The sequence below is a fragment of the Chrysemys picta genome, chromosome 23 (genome assembly GCF_011386835.1).
Source record: "Chrysemys picta bellii isolate R12L10 chromosome 23, ASM1138683v2, whole genome shotgun sequence".
Lineage (NCBI taxonomy): Eukaryota > Metazoa > Chordata > Testudines > Emydidae > Chrysemys > Chrysemys picta.
Genome location: NC_088813.1, coordinates 14,529,409 through 14,555,712, shown reverse-complemented (window position 1 = coordinate 14,555,712; position 26,304 = coordinate 14,529,409). Strand labels below are relative to the sequence as shown.

General features: G+C 61.7%; 1 protein-coding gene across 9 annotated transcripts in view; it reads right to left on the bottom strand.

Annotated features, from left to right (window-relative positions):
* The window catches only part of COL16A1 (collagen type XVI alpha 1 chain), a 163,753-nt gene that overhangs the window by 34,538 nt on the left and 102,911 nt on the right, over positions 1–26,304 (bottom strand). For all 9 annotated transcript variants that reach the window (XM_065577009.1, XM_065577010.1, XM_065577011.1 and 6 more), the window contains exons 9-31: positions 23,914–23,964; positions 22,127–22,171; positions 15,991–16,026; positions 14,098–14,124; positions 13,753–13,815; positions 13,073–13,114; positions 12,896–12,940; positions 11,873–11,908; positions 11,395–11,457; positions 10,428–10,472; positions 10,235–10,330; positions 9,874–9,912; positions 7,688–7,732; positions 6,696–6,731; positions 6,014–6,130; positions 5,286–5,321; positions 4,236–4,271; positions 3,908–4,036; positions 2,881–2,925; positions 2,353–2,388; positions 1,863–1,916; positions 686–817; positions 188–223 (exon numbers count right to left, since the gene is read on the bottom strand). In XM_065577009.1, the coding sequence (XP_065433081.1) occupies positions 188–223; positions 686–817; positions 1,863–1,916; positions 2,353–2,388; positions 2,881–2,925; positions 3,908–4,036; positions 4,236–4,271; positions 5,286–5,321; positions 6,014–6,130; positions 6,696–6,731; positions 7,688–7,732; positions 9,874–9,912; positions 10,235–10,330; positions 10,428–10,472; positions 11,395–11,457; positions 11,873–11,908; positions 12,896–12,940; positions 13,073–13,114; positions 13,753–13,815; positions 14,098–14,124; positions 15,991–16,026; positions 22,127–22,171; positions 23,914–23,964 (1,290 nt within the window). The remainder of the gene's footprint in view (positions 1–187; positions 224–685; positions 818–1,862; positions 1,917–2,352; positions 2,389–2,880; positions 2,926–3,907; positions 4,037–4,235; positions 4,272–5,285; positions 5,322–6,013; positions 6,131–6,695; positions 6,732–7,687; positions 7,733–9,873; positions 9,913–10,234; positions 10,331–10,427; positions 10,473–11,394; positions 11,458–11,872; positions 11,909–12,895; positions 12,941–13,072; positions 13,115–13,752; positions 13,816–14,097; positions 14,125–15,990; positions 16,027–22,126; positions 22,172–23,913; positions 23,965–26,304) is intronic.

The following is a 26,304-nucleotide window of genomic DNA, read 5'->3' as shown; positions in this document are numbered from 1 at the left end:
CAGCGCTCATCGGCCAGACCCAGCAGCCCCGGTGACTCCGATTCCCCAAGCAGCCGCACGCTTCCCAGCCCGTGCAAAGGGAAGCCCCCACGCTATGGGGGCAGGGCTGGGAGATTCCCACAGCTAGTGACCAGGGAAGCAGGAGGGGCAGGGAGCTGTTCAGCGACACCCCTTCCCACCCTCTCACCTTCTGTCCTTTCAGTCCGGGCTCCCCAGGTTTGCCCTGGGGGAACAAAACACACAAGGGAGGAAGAAACAAGCCAATCAGACGGGAGGGAATGGAGCCAACTCCTCCCCCAAAGGCCCCCCAAGCCATTCCCAGGGCAATGACAGCACCCCTTAACAGAGAGGCCCCAAGGATGCCTACCAGGACGGAGTCAGTGGTGGGAACATGCCCACAACCCCCAGCCCCACACCCAGCCCCTGCCCCCGTGCACCAGCGGAAGGAGCAAAGGGCCAGGTGGACAGATGCTGGTGCTCGGCAGGGCCTGCCAGTTTGGATTAACCATTTCATTGCTGGTTCATTCAGCACCTTCACTGCCCCTCACAGCCCCCTGGCACATCAGGCAGTATTATAATCCCCTCCCCCCATGCCATTCCCTCCCCTTCCTATCCCTCCTCCTCTCTCTTACCTGCACCCCTTCCTCAGCCCTCCCTGCCCCCCGGATACGCCCCGCTGACTCACCGCTCTGCCGGGCGCCCCAATGCCAGGCAGGCCTGGCTCACCCTTCTCCCCCGGAGCACCAGGCACGGACACCCCGATTGCCTCCCCTTCGAGCGCCTCTGGAGGGGCAAGGCACTGGCCGCATGGCTCTCCCTGCGAGGGACAAGCACCGGAGTCAGAGCGGGGCAGGGGCTGGGCCCATCACGAGCTCCTTGGTCCGTTAGCTAAGTCCCCAGGCTCCTTACTGACAGTGGGCACTGCAGCAAACTCCGTATGGGCCATTTCAGCCCTGTGGGTCCTTGTACAGCCCCTGGGGAGGGGAACGGAGTGTGGCACCCGTCAGCCCAGCAGGGAACGCTGCTTCGGACCCAGATCAGCAGGGAGCGGAGGCGGTTCCCATGCGATGGCTCTTCAGTGAGACGCATTTAGAGGGTCTCAGGCCGGTTCCTAGTGGGACACGTGCCCACAGCTCGCAAGAGCCACCGTGGTAAGTGGCTGCCTCCGGAGCAGTGCCCTGGAACCAGAGCTCCTTGCTCAGCCCTCCAGCTACGGGGTCGTGGGAGACACGCGTCCCTGTGGGCCCTGCTCTGTGGCTGGAGAGAGTCCAGGAGGTACCAGCTGGCTCGGAGCGCCACGGAGCTCGCAGGGTAGAGGAATTTCATCCTAGCTTTACTGCTGTCACCCAGGAGCTGGGCCAGCCTGAGTGCTGGAGATCCCACCCCACCTTATACAAAATGGGACTGTCCACGCCTGGGCGGTGGGCGCCTGGCCACCCAAGCAGAGCTGTCCACTCACACCGGTCACCACGGGTCACACGCACTGTGCACAGGTGGAGATGGGGCCCTGGCCCCCGGGAGGCCCCTGGTTTTGCTGGTGGGGAAGGTGAGCCAGGCCAGCCTGGCTTTATGTTCTGGCCAAGGAGCCCGTCTCACGCACCAGCTGGGAGGTTTTCGAGCCACGTCAAGTGGCTGCAACACCTGCGCTGCGGATGCACCATCATGGAGGAGCTGGGGGGGGGGCACTTGGATGAGGGAGGGGACTCTCAGGAGACACCTTCCCACCCCAAAAGAGCTGCCGGGAGGGAGTTTCCATAAGAGGTTCAACAAGGGCACAGCTCTAGGGGTGAGCACTGGATGGGGGAGCATCTCTGGCCACCCCACCCCTTCTCCTTCTGGAACAAGGGTTACCAGGATCTCACCTTCTCTCCTTTCAGTCCTGTAGGCCCAGCGTTTCCTCTGTCGCCTGGAATTCCCTGCACAGGTGAAGACAGGCGCCTGTAAAGCTCTGCTCACACATGTACACACCCCCCTACACACACACACACACACACACACACACACACACGGCCCCTGCAAACCCACACGTGTACACACACACACACCCCTACATACATACACAACAGACCCCTGCAAACCCACACATGTACACACAGGCCTACACGCGCACGCAACAGGCCCCTGCAATCCCAGACGCACACATTCTCTATGCATGCCCACGGGACCTCCCTGGGATCCGATCCATGTCTCTGTTACCCCTCGCCCTGCCCTGATTTGCTGATTCCCACCACGTTACTGACACTGCACTCCATTGCCTCGGGAGCCTCTGCTGTTGTTGCCAGTGGGGCAACGCCCAGTTCCCCACAAAAGGGCGCCCCACCCAGCCCCAGGGCATCCAGCTCCCCTACTCACAGGTTTGCCAGCTGGTCCCGTCATTCCGACCTCTCCCTAGGAAGCAAAGCAGAGAGCACAGGGGGTCAGGCCCAGAGGATGGAAGAGGGAGGAAGACCGTGACCACACGGACCCAGCCCCGCAAATGAGCGCAGGGCCAAGAGGTTCACAATGCCATGAGTTTAGCTTCGGTGCATCCTCAGCCTGGCTCAGGGCGTCATCGGAAAGCCGCAGATTGCCAAAGCCAGGTAGGGGAGGCCCAGCCGTCAGAGTCCTCTCCCCCAGCAGGGAGATGGGGCCCCGCGGTGCTGCCAGCGTGGGGCAAAGGGAGCAGGGCAGGGGCCAGGGTCGTGCCCGAGAAGTTTGGGGGCAGCAGTGAAGGGAACGTTGTTACCCCAGTGCAGAGAGGCTCTGGTGAGAGCTACGGGGAAGGGCAAGGCAGGGTTTGCTGCAACAGATCCAACCTCCCACCTCCAAGATTTAACCCGTCACGTTCAGAAACCCTCCGCCCCCAGGGGGAGCTGCAGGCAGAAGGACGAGGGGACTCACCTGCTGCCCCTTGGCTCCGGCCAGCCCAGGGGTCCCGGCTTTACCCTGCAAGACAAGCAAAGGAGCCAAATTACCCATCCAGCAGGAGGATCCCGAGGAGCCCAGCAGAGCCTTAGGCAAACCTGGAGAGTGGAGAGCCCCTGGGAACGAACCGGGGAGGGAGCAAGGCGTTCATCCCGGCACCAGCTGGGCCAAGGCAACAGGGAGGGGAGGGGAGGGGAGAAAAGGGGCATCAGGTGCCAGGCTTCTTAAGGCAGCCGGGAGAAGAAGAAAGGACAAGAGGCTAAGGGGAGGGGGGCACAGGCCCTAGGGGGCTGGAGCAGAGATGTGGGTAGCAGCCAGGTTTGGATACGAGGCTCTCTGGGGTTGGATTTAGGCCCATCTTTGCAAGGGAGGAAACTCGAACTTTCCCCTGAGCTCAGAGCCCACCATGGGCATGACCCGCCCTGGAGAATCGGCCTGCGTCCCGCTCTAGGGGCTGCTCCATGTTTTCTACGGCTGCTTGCCGGGGACTCCCTCCTTTGGCTCCTGCAGTCAGAGGCCCAAGATCTGAGCACAGATGGTTGGTGGGATCTGACCCCACTGGGAGGCCAGCCAGGAGGTTGGCTACACACGGACCCCGAGGGGCTCGGCTCCAGTGGGTTAGTGCAGGTAGGGAGAGCTGGGGAAGCTCTTGGCCTAGTATGTCCCTGGGGAGGACGGGCGATCTGGGCTGAGCTCTGCGGAGCAGTGTGGGCAGGGCCCCTCTGGCTGTTTGAATGCTGGGGCGCTGGGCCCGTTCCCTCTCTCCCGGCAGGTGGGGCCTGGCAGCTTTTACCATCTCCCATCCCTCACTGCACACCAGGGTGGGGAACAGATCCGCCTTCCACGCCCCACTCAGACTGTCCCCAGCGCAGTGCCTCTGCCCCTCCTTGGCTGCAATCAGGCCTGCGGGGGGACATGCCCACGCCCCGGGGACTCTGCCCGGCACAGCCTCTAGCCTGCCCATCCTCACGCTCCAGACCCAAGGAGCAGGGCACATACTCACCGGCAGCCCGGGCAGCCCGATCCCTGGGGACCCCGGCTCCCCTTTGGACCCCTCCTTCCCCGGGAGCTGGTCGGAGCTCTGCAGCATGGAGGCGAGAGCGGCGGGACTGCACGACACGCAGGGGGCACCCTAGGGAAGGAACCAAACGGCGCAGGGTCAGACAGGCTCCCAATGCCTCTGCGAGCCATAACAGGGTAACGGCTGCAGGCCAGACTCGGGGCTCCTCTTCGGAGGGGTGGCGACCATCGACGGGGCCTGCAAGCCGAGAGGAGAAGGGGGCCGAGGACACTAAGGATGGGCAGGAGATTTGAGGGAACCGGGCACTCACCTTCTCTCCTTTTATTCCATTGATGCCAGGGTCTCCCTGAAAGAAACAGACACACACAGGGTGTCAGAGGCAGGATGCAAAGCCCGACACTTGCAGCCTTCAGAACATTCCTCAGCCAGCGTTCCCAGCGGGACACTGGGGCAGAGGAAGCTGGAGGGCGTGACAGCAAATGGGGGGTTGGGATGTGCACACACTGCTCCCCTCTACTGGACAGAATACGAAGCGTTCAGCTGTGTGTGTGTCATAGCCCCTATAGTGCTAACAGACGTAGGCGATTCTCCTGTAGCTCACACGGTAGGGAAGCAGGAAGATCTGCCTTAGCCAACGACAGCAGGGCAGCAGCTGCTGACTTGACTGCTGTCCTGCAGCTGGTGGGGGAGCCTGGGTCAGTCCCAGTGTAACAGCATGCTGCCCTTCTCCCAGGCCAGCACGGCTGTGGACTCACCCTGGGGGTGCATTGGTGGAGCTGCATCAGTGCAAAACCCCTCCAGTATAGAGGGAACCTTAGTTTCGGACCCTCCCTTTCACTGTGGGAGGGGTGGAGAAAGACCATTCTGAATCCCCCGCCATCCATTGCCCTCCTCTTGGGGGAAACCCGGCAGTGCCCCCGCTCCCATCCTTCTGAGAATAGAGCCAGAGGGACGAAATGCTCAGGGTCCCGCTGACCATCAGATTTGGTGTCGGGAAGGAATTTTCCTGCAGACCCTGGGGGGGGTTTCGCCTTCCTCTGCAGCATGGGGCACGGGTGACTCACAGGGGCGGATTCTCTAACTTGATGTCTTTAAATCCTGATTGGAGCATGTCAGTGACTCAGCCAGAGGGTCTGGGTCTGTTACAGGAGTGGGTGGAGGAGGTTCTGCGGCCTGCCACGTGCATCGCGAGGGTCCCTTCTGGCCTTAAAGTCTCTGAGCGGCAGCCACCGCCCGGGAGGTCAGAGCTCTGCTAGCCCAGAGGGGCCCCTAGCACACCCCTCGCTGCTCTCCACGGGCAGACAGGGAATGCTGCCACAGCACGGCTAGAACCAAGGCGTCAACTCTCTGAGGCACCCACCCTGTCGCCTTTGGGTCCGGAGGGCCCTGCCTTGTCCTGCAGGGGGAAAAACAAACAGGTGAGACCAACAGAAACACCCCGCGGCTGCACCTCGGCCAGCACTTGCCCCTCGCTCCTGAATGGATAATGGGATGGCTTGAGTTGGGGGATGGGAAGATTAAGAAGTGGATCCCAGCCCCCGCCCCCCTGAGTCTGACTCTGCCTTTGTGGTATCAGCTCTGGGCTGGGTCGCAAGCCAGGAGGGCGGATTCCCTGGGTCCTGCTGACTTGGGGGCCCAAGAGCTGAGAACAGGCAGGAAGGTTCGGGCCCGATCCTGCCTCTAACCCAGACCCAAGCACAACCTCCTCGCCTCGACCCCATTGCCAGGGAGAGCAAGGGCGGGGGATGGCTGGGTGCAAGGCCTACCCGTAGTCCTAGGTGACAGTGTGGGGCAGAGAGACGGGTGTGCCTGGGGCCATCTGGGGGGAGGGCGGTAGGGGGGGTGCAGGGGGCCCTGTTTTGCATGAGGCCATGCTCTAGTTAGGCAGCCAAACAGGGCGAGGTAGCGTCCCCTGCAATTCAGTGCAGGTGCAAACATCCCTCCTCCCACCACCTTCACTTTGCCCCTCCCTCGTTTCAACCCTCCGCTCCCCAGACATGGAGGCGGGGACGGACGCCCGGCTCCCCGCAGAGAGGGTGCATGGGTTCTCTTCTCAGGGGCACGGCAACGCATTGTGTTCAGACTCACCGAGAGCCCCGCTTTCCCCGGCACTCCGGGCTCTCCTTTGGGTCCTGGCTTTCCCGGGAGGCCGACAGCATGGGTCATCCCCTCGGGGATGCTGGGGCAAACTTCGCAGGGATCCCCCTGTGGGAGAGAGGAGATGGTGAGACGTGGGCCGCGACCCCAGGGTCCCTCGACTTTTGTCTTTGGGAGCCGCCATTCGGTCCGTGTGGGGTGCTGACCCTGCGATCCCACAGCGCAACTGACGTGACAATGGACCTGGCCCAAACCACCCTGAGCTTTAGAGCCAGATCCCGACCTTGGACCAGCAGCAGGAGAGCCAATCAGGCTCCCGCAATAGCCCCGGGGTGGGGGATAACCGAACGTAGGCCAGAGCAGGGTTGGAGGATGGGGCAGCTTCTGGCCAGAGATTCAGGCTCTGAGGGGTCTTTCTGGGCAGCACCCAAACACTCAGGGCTGAATGGGACGGAGAACCCAGGAAGGGCTCAGAGAAGCTGGCTCTTGAGTTCCTTGCTGCTGCCTGAATCCACTTCATCTCGCCCTCCTGCTTCTCAGCTTCCCCTAGCAGGCAGCTGTGGGAGGCCCCACCTTGACCCCAGAGGCCTGCCTCGTCTGCGGAGGCCCATGGTGCACAGAACAGAAACCAGGACAGAGCACGCCCAACGCCAGGCTCCCATGTGGTACCCACCTTGTCTCCCTTCAGGCCTGGGACCCCTGGCTTGCCCTGTGGGGGCGAGGGAAGATGCTGGTTAGTTTAGGCCGAGCTGCTGAGCAAACCCAGTCCCAAGGCCTGGGCTGCAATGGGATAGAGGGCAGCAGCCAGACCCTGCCCCGGATCAGCCCAGCAATCCTGACCCACAGCCCCCTGCTATCCCAGCCCTGGGCTCACCCCACCCCCTCCTCAGCCAGTGCCCCTCAGTCCTGACCCACAGCCCCCTGCTATCCCAGCCCTGGGCTCACCCCACCCCCTCCTCAGCCAGTGCCCCTCAGTCCTGACCCACAGCCCCCTGCTATCCCAGCCCTGGGCTTACCCCACCCCCTCCTCAGCCAGTGCCCCTCAGTCCTGACCCACAGCCCCCTGCTATCCCAGCCCTGGGCTCACCCCACCCCCTCCTCAGCCAGTGCCCCTCAGTCCTGACACGCAGCCCTGGGCTCCCCGCACCCAGCTTTGCCAGTGCCCCTAGCTCCTGACCGGCAGCACTCCGTTGTTTCGCCCTGAGCCCCTCAACCCACCCCCAATGCACTTCCCTCCTATGGTGCAAACCTGCATCCTCTCCACACGGCTCTGCGGATGCCCCTCACTCCTGACCTGCACCCCCTCTCCTTGCCCCACGCAGGAACGTGTGCGGAACAGGTGACCCCCAGCGGGGAGCGGGCTGGGGTCAGACGTTCTGGCCTTCCAGGCCTAACAGCTAAACTTGAACCCAGCTCTCCAGAGGAGAGGCCAGGGTGTGAGCAACAAGGCTTCCGCCAGGGCGTCACCAGCCATGTGTCTCACAGCCAGGGAAGGTCACAGCCGTGGGGCCTTCGCACTGACACAGGCTCTCTCAACCCCCGCCCTAGGGCTGGGCTCAGAGCCCATTTCTGCTTTCCCCACCCAGCTTCGTCAGGCAGCCACACGCCGCCCCCCCAGTCCCCCAATGCCCGCCCCGCCTCCACGGAGAGAAGGCTGCTACTTACGGGCTTCCCGGTTGAACCTCCCGGTCCAGGAGATCCGGAGTTACCCTAGAAACAGAGGCCACCAGAGAAACACAAACAAGCTGAGCCCAGGACGTGTCTGACACCAGTGAGCACGGGAGAAATGGGCTTTCTCCGATGGGTTGGACGGCAGGAGCGGGACCAGGGTCCTGGGCTCTGCCCAATAGAGGAATCGATTCCCCTGGCTCCTACCCTATCCCCTGATAGTCCAGCCCCAGTCCCTCTACCCACAGCCCTACCATGCCCCAGACCCCCTACCCACAGCCCTGCCATGCCCCAGACCCCCTACCCACAGCCCTGCCATGCCCCAGACTCCCTACCCATGTCCCAGACCCCCTACCCACAGCCCCGCTGATGGCCCTCAGGCCTGCCCCGGGCCCCCTGCCCTGTGCACACTAGACATGCCCGGGTGTTGATCAAAGTGAAGAACGAGCTCATTACACTACATAAATCACCAAGCCCCCCGCACGCCTTCTGGCGTCACCATGGAGACGTGCCAATCACAGCCTGGCGATGGAGCAGGGGCCTCAGGCTCATTTGGGGACAGGGAGCAGCGATGGGCAGCAAGGTTCCCTGGAGAGGAGCCAGAATCCAATTTCCACCCCATCAGCAATCACGCCGGGACCCTAGAAGCCCTGCCTAACCCCGAGGGGGCACCCCAGAGCATCGGCCAAACCAGCTGTCCAGTTACTCCAGAAACGGCCCTTTCCTCCGTGGCAGGATGGGGATGGATCCAATGCGCAGCATCACATGCACTGCCAGGAGACCCCCTCCCCTCCCCCCCCCCCCCGACCTAATGCAGGCAAAGGTCTGAGCCACCAAGCCTCTGGTGGGGAACGTCCTGCTCAGCCAGTCCCATGCACTGGGACAGCGAGAAGAGGCGCGGCCCGAGCGATAAACCTGCCTCCACTGGGCCTCTCGGACAGACAAAAATCTCTGTAAGAAACAGCAGTCCACCATCCCCCCATTGCCCCTCTGGGCTCCCTGCTCCGGCCTCCCGCACCTTTAGCCCAAACATCGCCCGGCAGCTGGGAACCCTTTCATCACTCAAGCAGGGGAAGCAACCGCCAGTGCAAATACCCAGTCCCCTTCCGCCGCGGTTCAGGCTCCCGGTGCCCTGGCGGAGCAGCACGGGGCAGCGCTTGGCCCTCCAGCCGCCCGGCATTCAAATGTCCCTTTGCTGTGCCGCCTGGCCAAGATTAGTAACGCCCAATGGTGCTCGCTGCACCGCCCCGCAGGGAGGGACCCAGAGTCGCTGTGATATTGCACCGGCTGGAGCAATTGGAGCCTGGTGCCTGCTCCAGCTCACTGCCCCGCATGCCAGGGAAGGGAAGAGCGTGGTGCCACATCAGCACGTACGAGGCTCTCTCCAGCCGAGAGCGTGGGATGCTGCTCCTGCCAGGCGGGGGCTGCTGGGTGTCTAACCTCTGCGAGTTCCCAGCCCCCGGGGCAGGAGCAGGGGAGGGAGCTTAGAGCCCACGGAAGTCAGGGGAGAGAGTCAGGCCCAGAGCCCGGCAAGCTCTTCCCAGGTCCTGGGCCCAGGCACACGACAGCCCACGCACAGTTTGCACACTGGACAGAAGGGGCCAGTGCAGCCCATGTGCACGATGGTGAGATGCTCCTAGAATGACCTAAGATAGACTGATGTCAGTGCATCTTAACCCTGCCCTGCCCCTGCCATTCCAACCCTGGGCTCCTCTCCCTGCTCTGCCGATGCATCTGAGTCCCAATAACGCCTCCTGGATTATTCCTTATTTCCCTCCGGGGTGCGAGGGGGCAGCGCGCAGTAGAGGAGACGCTTGGGGCGCAGGCCGGAGAGCAAGGGAAGCAAAGTGACCACCGGGGCGTCCTCACGGGTCCCTTGTGCTCACGGCCACCCTGACACGGGACGGCTCCAATCTCGGCCAGTACGAGTCTGGCCACCGCAAGGTGAGGGAAGAAAACACATCCGACCAGTCTCTGCAGGGACATGGGGGGCGGGGGGAACAGGCAGCAAGGTCGACGTTTTAAACTAGAGACGGGCCCCGCTCAGGCTGACTCTCCTGAGCTGGGAGAAGATCAGAGGTGGCTCCAGACTTAGCAGCTGTGGCTGTCTGGAGTTCAAGCTCACGCCCATGTCAGACCTGACCCCACGGGCAGGCTGGGTCACTAGATGCGGCCGCACTTACTTTTTCTCCTTTAGGACCTGGAGGGCCACCGGGGTCACCCTGAAATTAACGAGAGGGAGAGAGAGAGAGATCAGCGCGTTGCCTCCCAGATGGAGCTAGCACACCCCACAGGAGCGGCCTGGCCTCCCCACGACCCGCTGAGCAGGGCATCCACAAGGCAGTGAGACGCCCTCAGCTACCCAATCCGAACAGCTCGCCCATACGGCGAGAGAACGGCCTGAAATTCCACGCAGCCCATCGACCGACAGGATTGCCGAGGCCCAGCTCGCTCTTCCAAGAGGCCAACAGCCGTGAACGGCAGACATGCATGCCCAAGGAGGGTGCTAGGAAGCAAGGAGAAGCAATGGAACCAAATCCTTACCGTTTTCCCTGGAAGTCCTATCCCTGGAGGACCTGGTGACCCCGGGGGGCCTGGCTCACCGGCTAGCCCCTCGGGTCCAACGAGCCCTGGATCACCCTAAAACACAGACATAGCTGTGAGCCTGGCCTCTCCATGGGCACAGCCTTCAAATCCCTACTCACAATTCCCCCACCCTGAGCCTGCAACACGGTACCTTCTGTCCCTTCGGCCCCACCACACAGATCTCTCCAGGCCGGCCCTAGCAGGAGAAGGAAAGCAGGGTTAGAACATTGTAAGCTCTTTGGGCACTATCTTTCTCTGCTGTGTTTGTACAGCACCTTGCACAATGGGGCCATGGGCCGTGCCTGGGACTCCTAGGTGCTACCATAATACACCTCATCAATAATCACAACAACGGGCTCCCGAAAGGTTTCCCACGGGCACTGAGCAGTGCACAGCCCCTGGCACAGATCATAGCCTGCAGCTGCCTTGGTCCTTTGCCGTTTAAAAAATACAGGTTGATCCGTTTTCTAGGGCGTCAGCGGATCCCAGAGAAATGCGTCAAGCTGATCCTAAAAGGAAGAAGGAGCCATTGTATCCGCTCCCATTTACACAGCGCCCGCTATCCTGAGGGATCTCAAATCTCTTTGCCATATCTCGTAAGGATCACTTGGCCTCTCGTGGAATGCAGCCACCTCTGGGGTGGACTGTGGTAGCTGTTTCGCAGCACCCAGCAACACCGCTCAGCACTGTGGCACGGGACACGAAGAATCCCTCCTCCAGCTGAGACAAGGGGGAATTTAGGGCGGTGGAATATGATTAGGCAGCTGGGACTTTGTGGAATTTTGATTGAACACAGGCACTCAGGGCTGCAGATTTACATCTCCTCTGCAGGGAGCGCCCTTTTGTGCCTGAGCTCAGTAATGACTCAGCGACCCATTAGAGCCGCTGGGTGTTCTTTGAGCCCTGCGGCATTGCTGGGTTGGGACATCGTCACCAGCTAGAACAGGGAGCGGATGCAGCGGAGACGGTAGGAATCTGAACGTCTCTCCAAGGCTAACAGGGAACTGGGAAACCACGAGGAAGCTCGTGGGAAAGCGCCAGCGTGTGCTGGATCCTGCAGCCCCAGGGCAGACTGAATAAAAGGGGAGAGGGGACACACGTTGCAATGAACCACTTACGTCGCGCCCCGGCATCCCGGGATTCCCTTGGACGCCTCCATCTCCCTTCTCGCCTTTCTGCCCCTTGAGAAGCAATCCAGAAAACCGCACATCAGAGGAGAATCCAGTGCCCTGACTGTCCCCACTCCTCAGACCCCAGAGCTGCCTCTGCCCCACCACCGCCTTGCCTGTAATGCCTCCAGCCTCTTCTCACCCGCATTGGGAGATGGCAGCCTCCAGGCCGCTCAGGGCAAAGCTCATGGAAAGCACCGCTAACACATGGAGCATCCCTGTTCCCTCCCGCACGGCGCCCTCCCTGCCCCGCTCCCCCAGTTCCAGACCTTGCTTTTCCCAACCCCTTTTTGCCTCCGGGGCTCCTCTCCCAAGCAGGAGGAGATGCCTTCCTGCAGAAGAGCTACCCCCTGCAAAGCGGGGAGAAGCCTCCACCGGGACCTTCCCCTCCTGGGCTCTTGCCCTGCAGACTGGGCGAGCGAGTTACCTTCTGCCCATCAGCACCGGTCGCTCCTGCTAGGCCCTGTTTGGAATAGAAACAAGGGGGTTAACCGGGCCTCTGCCGCCGCTTGGCCATGAACGCCCAGCTCCGTGCAGGATTCACTATGCAGCAGCGCACTCAGCGATGCGCCCCCTGGATGCACAGAGAGTTTCACTACGGCCCCCCGCACAGGACCTGGCTAATAAATATTTATCTCCCACAAGATAAACCTGGCCACCGCAGAGCGCAACAGCAGCGCACTCAGCGATGCACCCCCTGGATGCACAGAGAGTTTCACTAGGGCCCCCCGCACAGGACCTGGCTAATAAATATTTATCTCCCACAAGATAAACCTGGCCACCGCAGAGCGCAACATCTGAGCGGCATTCACTGGGATACGGGAGGATATTAAGCCTTGGCAGGGCTGAGAGCCGAAGGGAGCGGGGGGATCTCTCCTGCTGCAAAGCAAGGGAGAGTCCCAAGGAACTGGAGGAGGTAAAGGGGGTGCCAGACAAGCTGGTTGTGATGTTCAGGGTCAGATCCTGAGCTGGGGCTAATGGCACAGCTCTGCACAGGTCAATGGGAGTGGTGCTGGCTGGCGTTGGTTTATTGACTCCAATGAAGTTGCAAGCAGCATTTGGCCCAGTGCCATTTATGGGAGCAGGGCCAGATCCTCGGCTGGCGTAAATTGGTGTCACTCCATTGACACTTTGCCCATTTACACCCGCAGGGTCTACCACTGGCTTTCAAGACCTCATCTAGGCCTAGGTGGCCCCAGTCAAGCCCCTTGGGGAAGCAGGCTCCCCCAAACGGTGGCCAAGCCGGAGGCGCTGCGTCCCTGGTAGGGCCGAGCGGTGGGCGCTGTGTGCAGTGGTGCTGCGGGAAGCCCATGGGCAGCGCGGCAGAGAGAGGCTGACGGGCACAATGCTGACCCTCTGTCACCAAGAAGGAGGAGAGATGGCACGGGGGGGGGGGGAGGGTAGCGGGGGGGAGTTTAAGGGACCGACTGTGCAGACGAGTTTTACTCACCAGGTCTCCTCGCTCCCCCTTCTCTCCCTTCGGCCCCTCTGTGCACTTTGGAGAGAAAAGGAACAAGGGGCGGGTTAGAGGAGAGTGGCGCAAGGCAGCATGAGGTGCCAGGGTGGCCAAGCCCCACAGGGGACGCCTCCCCCAGGGGCCTGCCCAGAAAGGAGAGAGGTGCCTCACCTGCAAGGGGCCGTCGGGGGAGCTCCGGACGCAGTCCGCACCCTGCGGGAGGAAGGGAGACGCTCAGAGGGAGGAAGAAGACGGGGCTGCCTGGGGCCGGGCTTGGTAGGGGGTGCAGAAGGCAGAAATGGGCCCTGCACGGCCAGGAAGTCCCTTCGCCACCGGTATGATAACGGGCCAAGCTCCCAGGCTTCGTGGCCTAGACCCACCCCTGGCTGCAGCCCTTCTCGGTCGGTCGTGGCTGGAGGCTGGGCTTTCCCTGCCCTGCACCGGGAGAGACCCCCAATCTCTGGAGCAGGCCCAAGCCCCACGTTGGAGTCAGATACAGACCAGCCTCATGCTGCTCATGTCACCAGACCCCTGGGCCACCCAGAGGGATTAATGGGTAGAGAGATGGGAACGGGAGGCCATGGGAGTAAGGGCTGGAGGGAGGGGGGGGGGACCCAGAGCCATCCCATCCCACCATCCTGCACAGGAGAGCGTCACCAAGGCACCGGGCCCCGCCAGCCTGCACAGGAGGTGCCGGCAGCTGCCCAGGGAAGTTCCCAGTGTGGTCATGATGCAGGGGCTCATGGAGGGGATTCCCAGTGTGCACGTGGCATCCATCTCCCCAGATGGGCCCATTGCCCCCAAGCTGGGCGGCTGCGTCTCCTCGCGCTGGGCACATCGACACCACTCACGCGCTCGCCTCGCTCCCCCTTCGAGCCGGATGTCCCAGGGAGTCCGCGTTCTCCTTTGCCCCCCTGCAGGAGAGAGGGGGAGTCCCATGAGAGGCACCCGTGTTGCACAGAGGAATACACGCCCCCTGCAAGTGCACACGGCCCCAGACGCACACGGACGAACCCTCACCGCAGAATGTATGGACACATACGGACACACACGCAGACGCACGTGGATGAACACACGTGAATACTTCTGCATGCTCGTGCACTCACTACCAACTGCAAGCGGGTCCCGCCGTGTGCCCTTGCACGAGCAGGACGGAGCTGGGCTCTGTTTGTCAGTCAGGGCGAGGACAAACTTACCTTGGGGCCGGAGGGACCAAGCGTGACCTGCACAAACCAAAATGAAACTCATCAGTGCAACCTAGTCGGCTCTGCAGCTGAGCCACCCCAGTGAGGAGGAGCAGAGGGGTGGGAGCAAGGGATGGGTGGAAGGAGCGGGACAAGTCCTGTGTCCTTTTAAAATCATTCAGGGCGACAGTTCAGATGGAGCTCTAGCTCCAACCTCCTGTCCCCAAAGCACAGGTGACCCCAAGGTGTCCCAGGCCACCCTGCCAGCACACAGAAAGGCGTGTGGTATCTATTGCATGCCCCCCTTCTGCCCCAGTTCAAATCCCCACTCCACTGGACTCCGGCTGCCGTGCTGGGGGCAGCAGATAAAGGGGACTAAGGAAAGACACAAAACTGCTCTGGGTTTTATCATCAGCCCCGTGTCCTCCTCCATAAATTCCTACAGCTGGCCACGCTGGCCTGTCATACAGGCATGGAGGGTGAATATCAAACAGCTGTGAGCTCTCATCCCTTCTTCTTTTCCTCATCAGAGCCCCCTGTGCCCACACGGCTGCTACAGGAACCTTGCAGACATCTGGAAGCCATCAGCACTCTCCCCCGGCTGTCCAGCTGTTCCAGGGGATGTTGGCCAGAGAGAAGAGGAGGTGGGTGGGTTCTTTGGAGAAGGCAAAGGGGCCAGAGCGAGCTGAAGCTCCAGCCACCTGAGGAAGGTAAGGTCAGGCCCCGGGGGAGCTTTTGGGGGGTGCGTGGCAGGCTGGGTTCCAACAGAGCCAGATGCTGCCGGGAAGAGTGAAATTCAGTCCGGTTTTGGGGCTGCATCTTCCAAAGCGAAGCTGTGACTCGGCAGGGGCTGGGAGCCAATGGGGAGCGAGGGATCTGAGGAGACAGCCCTGCCCCGTCACAGCCCCGCTGGTGGGAGACAGGCCAGAGCCAGGATCAGTAACCCTCCATCCCCACCCACGCTCCTCCAGCAGGCCGGCCTGCAGCACTATGAACGAGACGGGCCTGCTCCAAGCCCTGCCTCTGTGCAAAACTCAGGTCACGCCTCGGAGGGTCCTTCCTGGGCCCTGTTCTCCGGCCGCTGTCCTAGAGATGTAACCCCCTTGGAAGGAAGCAACACCAGTCCTGCAGCTACTCGCCTGGGGCTGAGCGGCTGGGGATGGGCGTTCCTTTCCACGCCGAGGGGGTCTGGGTGGAGGTGGATCGGTTACAATGCATGGGCTGATTTTCTCTGCTGCGGAGGCCCAGCAGGCTGGGGTGTCCCGTAGAAGGAGCTTTGCACACACACTAATTCTGCTGGATTCTGGGTGTGTGGCACCAGGGCTCTCACACTGAGCAGTAACTCAGCCCAGAGCAGCGCTGTAGGGGGGTGTCCGTCCGTCGGCTCTCAGCATTCAGGGCAGCTCGGCCTTGGCTGGGGCAGATTTTCTGTGTTACTCGGAGATGTACAGAATCCAGCGGCCAGCGTGCTGCCGTCTTACCTGTCCCTAGAGCGGCAAAATGCCATCAGAGTCACAGCTCTGTGCTCTCCCCCGAGAGGAGCACCTGGCACCGGGACAGACCCAGCCCTCAAGGCCGACTCTGCTCAGGGTAGCTCTAGTGGCTTCCACAGGGCGGGACAGCTGCAATATGCAGATGGGCACCTGAGCCATGGAGAGGCTAAATGACTTGCCCAAGGCCATACAGGAAGTCTGTGGCAGAACAGGGAACTGAACCGGGGTCTCTTAAGTCCTAGGCTAGTACCCTGGGCCATGCTTCCTGTCTCCAAAACTATAGTGTGGGTGAGAGAGAGAGAGAGAGCGCTCCTCTTGCCACTAGACACTGCTGTGAGACAGCTGCCACTGCAACGCCCCCGCCACCCAAGCCCACCGGAAAGCTCCAAGAAGTAGCAGCCCCTTGACTTACGTTGGCGTGCGGGGCTCTCTGGGGGCAGGGTGGGCACTGCAAGAGAAGAAGAGATGACACTGGCAGTCAGGAATCAGGAGAAACCGTTCCGAACCGCGACAGGGATTTTTACCAGAGGGGGGTTGAGGTGAGCCGACCCCGCTAGCAACCTGGGAAGGCGTCCTGCAAATACCGCCTCTCAGCAAGGGCTCACATCCCGCCCCCTTGCCGCACTTAGCTGTGCTCTCCGTGGCATCAGCGGGTCTAAAACCTGCCTGCCCTGGATCTGTTTGGAGACCTGCACCCAGACCACTCCCCACAGGGCTGTTGTGGGCATCCAGGCCAAACAGGCCCCCAGCCCCGATCCCACGCGAGGCTGAGCAAGTGCCATCAGTGGGGCCCAGCGCCTCCAGGACTGAGTCCTCTGCATGGCTGACCCCATACCAGTAAGACAGGCTGGTGCATGTGCAAAACTGAGGCCCTGAAAATCCTGCAGGCTCCGCTGGACACTGGGCCCCCAAAAGTAAGTCCCAGGTGATCTGCCCTGTGGCTTAGTAGGCAGAAATTGGCAGCAATTTGCTTTCGAATGGCATGGCACCGACCCTGCAAATCTCCAGGCAGGTGCTACATGCTGCGCCCCCCACCCCACCCTCAGCCACCTTCTGGCACCCATCCGGGAAGCGCCCGCTGCCTGCTCCATGCTCAGGATGGTGGAATTAACCAGTCAGTGGTTCCCACAGGTAGAGGGCTGACAGGTTAACAGTGGCCCGGTGTGACGAACTGGGACTGTTCTTGCTGGGGTGTGTGAATGCTGACAGGGGAGTGTGACTAGGATGGTCTGCATCGGGGGATGGGAGCCGGCCCAAGGGAACATACCTGAGCTTGTAACATGAGAACCCAGGAGGGGGTTGGAGGTCAGATGACTCCGGGGCCCGGGAAACTGAACAAAGGCTGTGGGAGGGGTCGCTGGAGGCAGAGTGCTGGAAGCAGGCTGGAAGGAGGCTGGAGAGATGGCTGGGAGGCAGAGATGGCTCTGACCCCCCAAAGGGGGGGGCTGGGATGCCCTGGGACCCCAAGCTGGACCTAACTGAGGGGGGCCCTGTTGTCTGTGCCTGCAAGACCTGTCTTGGACTGTGTTCCTGTCATCCAAATAAACCTTCTGCTTTACTGGCTGGCTGAGAGTCATGGTGAATCGCAGGAAGCCGGGGGTGCAGGGCCCTGAGTTCCCCAATACTCCGTGACAACTGGTGGCAGAGGTGGGATCTACTGCACCCCGTGGACGGCGCTTCCTGCAGTAAGTGACTGGGGAGCAGTAAAACGAAGGGGGATTGACGGGGACCAGGCGTACTGAAGAGTGAGAGAGAGACGGTTATTACCCCTGGGAGTGTGTGACCAGCGAGAAGGACTTTTGCAGTAACAGGGTCCCCCGGGGGGATCGCAGCGAGTGGTCCCAGGGGCGGAGGAGTCTGCAGCTCGACCCTGGCAGAGAGGTGGTGACCTCGAGAAGGGCTGGCACACTAGGGGTCCCCCTGGGAACTGTGGGGAGCTGTGAGCACACAGGCCGGTGAGTGGCCAGCAGGAAGATGTATGCCAAGCGGCGTAAGAGCGACCTGGTGGAGCTGTGCAAGCAGAGGCAGCTGCGCATTGGGAGGCTCACCAAAGAACAGCTCATCGCCCAGCTGGAGGCGGAAGATCGCGCGAATGAACTGATCCCTGTGTCTCAGGGAAGCAGCCTGGCAAATGCAGCGCAGGCACCAGTGTCTGTCCCAGCTGGGAGTGGTCAGCCGGCTGCTGAGGGCTTCCCGAGACCCCTCCTTCCTATGCCTAGGGGAAGGGTGGGGAGGAGCCCAGCAAATACCGAAGGCGCCGTGACCCCCCCGGCCAGCAGGGGGTCCCCCCGGCGAAGCCCGCCGGCCAGCAGAGGATCCTCCCGGCGACGTTCGGCATCCGGGGAGCGGAATTGGCTGGAATGGGAGAAAGAGCTAAAACTGAGAGAGCTGGAGGATCGTGAACGACAGAGACAGCATGAACGGGAGGAGAAAGAGAGACAGCATCAGCGTGAACGGGAGGAGAAAGAGAGACAGCATCAGCGTGAAGAGAGACAGAGACAGCATGAACGGGAGGAGAATGAGAGACAGCATCAGCGTGAACGGGAGGAGAATGAGAGACAGAGACAGGAGAAAGAGAGACAGCGTCAGCATGAACTGGAACTGGCGAGATTGAAGGGCAGCGAACCCCCGGCTGCGGTGAGTGAGGGGGGACCCAGGACTGCACGGGGCTTTGATAAGTGCATCATGGCCCCATACAAGGAGGGGGAGGACATGGATGACTTCCTGGAGGCCTTTGAGACGGCCTGCGAGCTGCACCGGGTGGATCCCGCGGACAGACTCCGGGTCCTTACCCCCTTACTGGACCCCAAATCCGTGGCATTGTACCGCCAACTGGGAGAGGCAGAGAAAGGGGACTACGAACTATTCAAAAAGGCCCTGCTACGTGAGTTTGGGCTGACTCCTGAGATGTACCGGGGAAGGTTCCGGAGTCAAGATAAAACCCCTGAGATCTCATATCTGCAACTAGCCGTCCGCATGGAAAGATACGCCAGCAAGTGGGCTGGTGGGGCCCAGACGAAGGAGGACCTGATTAAACTGCTGGTACTGGAGCAACTGTATGAGCGGTGCCCATCCGACCTGAGGCTGTGGTTGGTGGACAGAAAGCCAGAGAACCCGCGACACGCCGGGCAGCTGGCTGATGAGTTTGTAAAGAGCCGGTCAGGGGGTGGCAGGGAGGAGCCCCAAAGGAACAGGCCCGCCGTGATGCAGAGAGAGAGTCACCCTGGGACCTCCCAAAGAGGGAATATGGGGAATCCCCTCCCACGGGGAATGCCCAGCGTCAGGGACAACCGACCGGCTCGAGGGGACCCACAGGACATGAGCTGCTATTACTGCGGCCGAAGAGGCCACGTTCGGGCCCAGTGCCCCAAGCTCAAGGACAGACTGAGCAGACCGAACCCGCATAGGGTTAACTTGGTAGAGGCCCAGACGGACGAGGGGCAGGCTTCTCACGCAAGAGGGGCTGGCAGCTTATCAACTGCTCAAGAGAGAGAAGGGCCCCAGGCCAGCTCCTCTAGGGGGCTGGATGCCCCAGACTCAGGGTTTTTGGTTTATACGGTGGGCGCGGGGCTGTCCCTCCGGAGAGAGTACCTTGTTCCCCTGGAGGTGGATGGGAGGAAGGTCAATGGATACTGGGATACGGGCGCAGAGGTGACGCTGGCCCGGCCCGAGGTGGTGGCCCCAGATCAGGTGGTGCCCAACTCCTACCTGACCCTGACGGGGGTGGGCGGAACACCAGTCAAAGTGCCCGTGGCAAGGGTACACCTGAAGTGGGGGGCCAAGGAGGGCCCCAAGGATGTGGGGGTACACCCGTATCTGCCCACTGAGGTATTGATGGGGGGGGACCTGGAGAACTGGCCAAGCAACCCCCAAAAGGCACTGGTTGTGACCCGCAGTCAGAGCCGGCGAGGGGCCCTGCGCCCTGGCCTTGGGGGGGGTGCCTTGCCTGAGGCGCAGGACCCTAACCTGGTGGGGAGGGAACGCCCAGGGACGCGGCTCAGGGAGGCTGCAGCTTCGGACCCAGCGGGCGAGAAAGAGCAGGTGGCCATCCCTGTCCCAGCTGCTGAGTTCCAGGCCGAGTTACAGAGAGACCCCTCCTTGCGGAAGATAAGGGACCTGGCCGACCTCAATGCGGTACAGACCATGGAACGAGGTGGCCGGAAAAGGTTCCTGTGGGAGAAGGGGTTCCTGTACCGAGAATGGGCTCCCCCAGGGAAAATGGAGTCAGGGGGGATCAGGAGGCAGCTGGTGGTACCCCAGAAGTATCGCCGCCAGCTGCTGTGCCGGGCCCATGACATTCCCCTCTCAGGGCACCAGGGAACCTGGCGTACCCAGCAGAGGCTGCTACGGAGCTTTTACTGGCCTGGGGTCTTTGTTACTGTCCGACAGTACTGCGGATCCTGTGACCCCTGTCAGAGGGGGAGGAAGGCCTGGGACAAGGGGAAAAGAGCTTTAGGACCCTTGCCCAGCATAAAGGATCCTTTCCAGAGGGTGGCCAAGGTTAAAAGGGCGGCTCTAAACCAAGAGAGCCCAAAGCACAGACCTCCAGACTGGAGCGCTGGGAGAAGACCACAGCCCAGTTGGAACCCCAGAGGTATGGGGGTGGGAAAAGGGCACAGGCCGCATAAACCTTCCCACATGCGAACTGCGAGTGCCATCAAGCACCCCCAACCTAAGGGGGGGCGTGGAACGGAAGGGGCCTGGTGTAATTCTCACCAAGGAACTGGAGGGATGCGGGGGCATCCATGGGAACGGGGGTAGGTTCGAACTTCCCCGGGTCACTGGCTAAAGTGACCCTGCTCAGTTCGGTCTCGAAGGGGGGAGAGATGTGACGAACTGGGACTGTTCTTGCTGGGGTGTGTGAATGCTGACAGGGGAGTGTGACTAGGATGGTCTGCATCGGGGGATGGGAGCCGGCCCAAGGGAACATACCTGAGCTTGTAACATGAGAACCCAGGAGGGGGTTGGAGGTCAGATGACTCCGGGGCCCGGGAAACTGAACAAAGGCTGTGGGAGGGGTCGCTGGAGGCAGAGTGCTGGAAGCAGGCTGGAAGGAGGCTGGAGAGATGGCTGGGAGGCAGAGATGGCTCTGACCCCCCAAAGGGGGGGGCTGGGATGCCCTGGGACCCCAAGCTGGACCTAACTGAGGGGGGCCCTGTTGTCTGTGCCTGCAAGACCTGTCTTGGACTGTGTTCCTGTCATCCAAATAAACCTTCTGCTTTACTGGCTGGCTGAGAGTCATGGTGAATCGCAGGAAGCCGGGGGTGCAGGGCCCTGAGTTCCCCAATACTCCGTGACACCCGGCACGTAAGGCGTTACCATAGCAATCAGCAGGCCTCAGTTGGGGCCAGCCCAAGGAGTCACAGCAGGTAACACTCAGCATGTAGCAGGGTGCGCCAAGCCAGCAGGGCAAGAGGAAACCAGGGACGCCAGGGTAACTGCTCGCACCAAGCATTATGGGGCAGGATTTATCCTCAATGTGCAGGGCTGCTCCAAGAAGGGACTCAGAGCCAGGCTGCGCATGTCCTGTGTCTCTGCAGCTCTTGTGTCAGATGTGAGCAGCTTGCAAAGGAAAGGCCCCAAACCCAGCTGGGGATCTGAGAGTCAAGCTGGGTTATTCCTGCCTCCTACACAGGACCCACTAGGAAAGATTCTGGAGGCCGAATTCTGCCCTGCGCTAAGCTGAGCAACTCAGTGTGAACGTACCCACCCCCACGGACGCCATGCGTGTCCACCCCTGCCTGTGTGACTGTGCCACAGATGCCCATGTACCTGCCCCTACCAGTCGGGCAGTATCAGGTTTGTATACCTGCCGGCTTGTGCTGGTGTGACAGCGCCATGTATGTTAACACGCCTTCCCAGGCACACGCCCCCTGCATGGCACAGACGTACAAACATCAAATTTCCTGAGCCTTTGCCCCCGCCCCGCTGCTGGTTAATTTTTGAAGGGGATGAGTTAAGACGAAGGGCTGGGGCTGGCAGAAACGCGCGCTCTGCTTCCCTGGTAAAAGCACTGTTTGCCGCTCTCCTCCCCCCGCCCCCCCCCCCCCCCCCCCCGCTTTTCCAGGAAACATGACCGCTCCCACTCCCCGAACGTGGCGCTGGGATCTGCCACTGTTGCCAGCCAGAGGGACTCAGGAAAAACAGCACCGTGGGGATAGAGAGACTCTCCTATCTCCTCTCCCAGCTGGCGAGGTTCCGGGAGCTGCCAGCCCAGGCCTCACAAGCGGGTTGTACGTGTGGGTTTGTGGCTCCCCACATGTTCCTTCAGCCAAACCAGTGGCTGCGAAATGCTCCCTCTGGGCTGGCCAGCTCCTGCCGGGAAGCAGCTGGTTCTGAGCCAGGCAGACACTGGCAGCGGAGGTCCCTGGTCCCAGCCCGCTCAGAGCCCGGCCCCTTGCTGGGCCCAGCCGGCATCTCCTGCTCAGTTCTCACTCGGACGGGCGCCGGTGGGCAGGCCGCGAGAACGGGTCAGAGCTCACCACAGACGTCCCCTGGGGCCTGCACCTAGCTGGAGCATTGCACAGCTCTGAAAAGCCTCGACTTACCTCATTGGCTGGCCTGCGTGGCTGGCCGCGGGGGTCTTGGTAGCTCTGCAGGGGAGCAACCCAGAGAGGAAAGAGGTGTGAAAATAAACCAGGCTGCCCGTTCCCCTTCTCTCCAGCTGGGGGGCTAATGCCGGGGTAGGGGGGAGAGTGGGGGGAAGATGCACCAGTTCTAGTGGCTGCAGCCATGTCTCTAACACAGATGTATTGGTGCTGCTTCTCCACCAGCGTTTCCAAGGCCTAAGGGGCTGAAGTACCACAGCCTGGGGCCCGCTCCCGGGGCCCCCATTCTCCTCCCGCTCACCTCGGTGTGACCCCAGTGCAGTTACTCCTGAGCTGGCGTAAGTGAGAGGAGAATTGGCCCCCTGCAATCAGCCCCAAGGAGACCAGGCCATGCTCTCCCGTTACTAACGCTCAACTGGGAATGCCAAGCGAGGGGTGGCCCCTGGGACCACCTGCCTGGGGCTCCCAGCCATTGGCCCCAGCAGCAGGAACGGCGAGACAAGGAGTTGTGCTGGCACAGAGGGGCAGGGCGCGTCGGACCCCGGAGACAGGGCCAGCCTGAGGATTTATGGGGCCCTACGCAGTATTATTAAATGGGTGCCCTAACCCCGGCGCATTTGGCTCAGTGAATATTGGTGCTCCTCTACTGCCCCTATACTGGTGCCCTGACACTGGTGCATTCGGCTCTGGGAATATGGCCCCTGCCTTCTGCATAGTAAGGAGACTGCAGTGCGTGCTGGATGTGCGGCAGCCGACCCACTCTGACCTGCTGTCCCAGTCATAGGTGTGGACTCCGTGGGTGGGTGCTCCGCACCCGCAGGGAAAATGTAGCACCACGCTCCTCCCCTCTGCCCCCTCCCCCCACGCCTTTCGCTCGTCGGTGGTCCCCCGCTTACCAACTCCTCCCCGTCCCTCCCAGAGCCGGGAGGGAGGGGGAGTCGGTGGGGAAGAGGCGGGGTGGGAGTGGAGCGGGGGGCAGGAAGAGGCAGGGAGGCGGGGGCTTGGGGGAAGGGATGGAGTGGGGGCGGGGCCTGGAGCAGAGGGGGGGTGTTGAGCACCCCCTGGCAAGATGAGAAGTCAGTGCCTATGTTGGGGCGCCCTACACAGCCGCATATGCTGCGTATGCCTAAGGACGGCCCTGGCCGGAGGTGCCAGGAGCCCCTCTTGCCTGCCGTTTCGGATGTGCTTGCTACTTCCAGCCAATGCTCAGGGGATGCTGGAACAAGGAGGTGCTGAGATGCTGCTGGGCTCCCTCCAAGAGGAGCTTAGACTAAGCGCGGTGAATCCGGACAAACCGGGGGTTGATTCAGCCTGTAGCCTTGGCAGCGAGAGATGAGGCCAGAGGGCAGCGGGAGGGCAATGGAGCAAGACACTTCCACCCCCTGTCCAGAGCACTCAGGGCTTCCCTCCGTCCAGGCCTGGCTGAGGAATCCAGCAGGAGGAAATGCACCCTTGGGTGCCAAGAAAAGGCAGGCCGGCGAGGCAGCTCCCGATGCAGGGCTGTGGTCCAGGCCTCGTGGCTAGGAGGAGCCCTGCTTGGCAGTGATGCAGAGCCGCACTGTGGGGCTGGCAACCACCTGGCTAGCCCTGGAGATCAAGGTGTTTGCTGTGCATGAGATGAGACCATCTCGGGGCAACTGGGAGGGTGATTATTAGGGAGCCGGTGGGGGTCAATCTGGGAGCAGCTGCCCGGGGGCTGCAAAACTGGATGGATCCCCGCAGGATTTCACCTCAGCCTGCCCCGGCCAGGCAGCAGGACCCGCCCAGCCCCGACCCCAGCACCTCACCTTTCCTCCTGGCTGGCCCTCCACGCCGACCTGCCCGGCTGCCTTCGCCTCCTGGGGAGAGAGCAAAGCAATGGGCGCGTTATAGAGCCTCCTTCCTCCCACGCTCCCTGCCTCCCGCTGCTGGGAAGCCAGAATCAAGCTCCTTTCAAGGCCCCCATTTAAGGGCAGCTGCTGGGATTCGTCAGCATCCCGCCTGGCACAAGAGCGAGGCACCGTCTGGCACAAAGGAAATGGCCACCTTGCCAGGTAACTCAACCTCCTGCTGCTCCTGCAGAGGTGGAAGGAGAACGGGGCGGGCGGGGGGCTCCTTGCTCAAATCTCGGAGGAGGATGCTAACAAAACCTGGCCCCAGCCTACTGGTCTGGGGACAAGCCCTGAGCCCTGCTTCCTGGAAACGGATGCCAGGCAACATGGCACAGCAGCCACTGGGCACCGGGGCCAAGTGGGGGCAGTGCCGGATGGACCTGGGATTTATTTCACTGGCTTCTTTGTACTGAGTGCAGGTTACTGTCAGCTCCATCCAGACCCCTACGCCAGCCTCTTCTCCTCCCCTCACGCTGGGCTTTGCCACCAGAATTCAGCCATCCCCATGACTGGCTGGAGAAAGCCGGGCCAGACGCTTGGACAGACCCTCGCGTGGGCAGACCCCCCCTTTGTTTCCCTGCCAGTCCGTCTCTCTCCACCGGCTCTGCAGGAAACGGCCAAGGCCCAGAACATGCTGCTCGGCAGGAACAGACGCCGCACTTGTCTGCAGAGGGATGTTTTCCCCCCACTTCCTTGTCACCGCTCCCTCCCTGGCTTCGGCCACTGCTCACCCTGCCAGCAGTTACACTTCTCCGCCTGGAGGAGCTGCCCCAGCCCCCTCCTCTTCCCTCGTCACCCTCCCCGAACCTGGTGGCCCCCCCACTGCTAACTCGTCTGGACGGTGGAAAATGTGATGCGGGGTTTTCGGGGGGTGAATCAATGCGGCTGTGTTCTGTTCAGCGGGAGCGTGGGCGCCGTCTGCGGATCGTCAGGGAGGCCCCGGCGCAGGGAGAGGCGTGTCTGAAGCGATAGGGACGGCAGGGCTGGAATTTACTGCTCGGGCCGTTTGCATTTCAGAGCCCACAGCAGGCCGCAATGGGTTCTGTGTCAGGGAATTAACGGCTGAGGGGTGCAATATGCCCCACACCTGAACGGGCCAGTCACTCCGCCAGCCCTTTTCCCCACTCTGTGCCCATTCCTGCTTCACACCCAAATGCCCCGGGCTCAGGGATTCATGCCCTATAGCCAAATCTCCGCCCCACAACACCTGCTCCCACCCAGAGCAGGTGTATGTGGCACTCTGGCACCCCCCAGTGGAGGCAGGGCCACACATGGAGGTTGGTCCTCCCTCAGCGCAGGGGACTTTTCGAGGCCCCGTCCAGCCCTTCGTTCCCAGGACCCTGCTCCAGCTGTGGCTAGCAACACGGCGCCCTTTAAGCTCACGCAACAGGGGCTCGTGCTTTAAGGCCCAGAGTTCTCAGGTTCAACCCTCGTTGGCAGCGACCCAGCCAGGGCCTGGCGCTCCCTGCACTGCGTGCCGCTCAGCCGTGGGACGGAGGTGCCCTGTCTGGGAACGTTCCCAGGCCCAGACTTGTCCATTTGCATATCCTCCCTGCTGCTTGCCCGTCTGCTCAACCTCCTGGCGCTAATTCCATAATTACTTCCCTGAGCTGGGTTATGGGGGGGAAATACCATGTGCCAGCCGTCTCAGTAGGTCAGGCCTTGAAGCCAGCGTTACAAAAAGCAGCAAGTCAGACACCGACCTCCGTCCTTCCTCCACCTAACGGGTGGGGCAGGGCGCCTTCCCAGACACTGGGAGCATCGGAGGCGGCTGAGAGCCGTGGCCTATGACCCTAGCAGAGCCATGGACAGACTGGCACTCAGAAGTGATTCAAGGGACTGCGGGAGGCTCCAGGTTCAGGGACAGGTTTGTTCCTGACCCACATACTGACGCATGGGCTGAAACTCAGGGCCGGCCCCTCACCTGGTGTAAACCAGCCCAGCTCCAGGGACTGCAAGGAAGCTCTGCCGCTTTGCACCAGCTGGGGATTTGGCCCGTTAGACTTGCAGGAGTCGCAGTGCTGGATCAGACCATTGGTCCACCCAGGACGATGTCCTTCCTCCAGCACTGCTGGGGTCGCAGGTTCGAACAGGGGGAATTTCCCCTGCAACGCGCACACACCCTTCCACAAAGCACGTCAGCTGTGGCCTATTCGTCCCTCTGACTCCCAGCCCATACCAGTGCGATGGGGTGATGGTGGGGGGCAAGGCTGGGACCCGGGGGTCTCATTTTGTTTTCATTTTCAGTCTCTGCAGCGCTGAACCACCCCAACTCCAAGCAGCACCCAGTCCTAACTCCCTCCGACA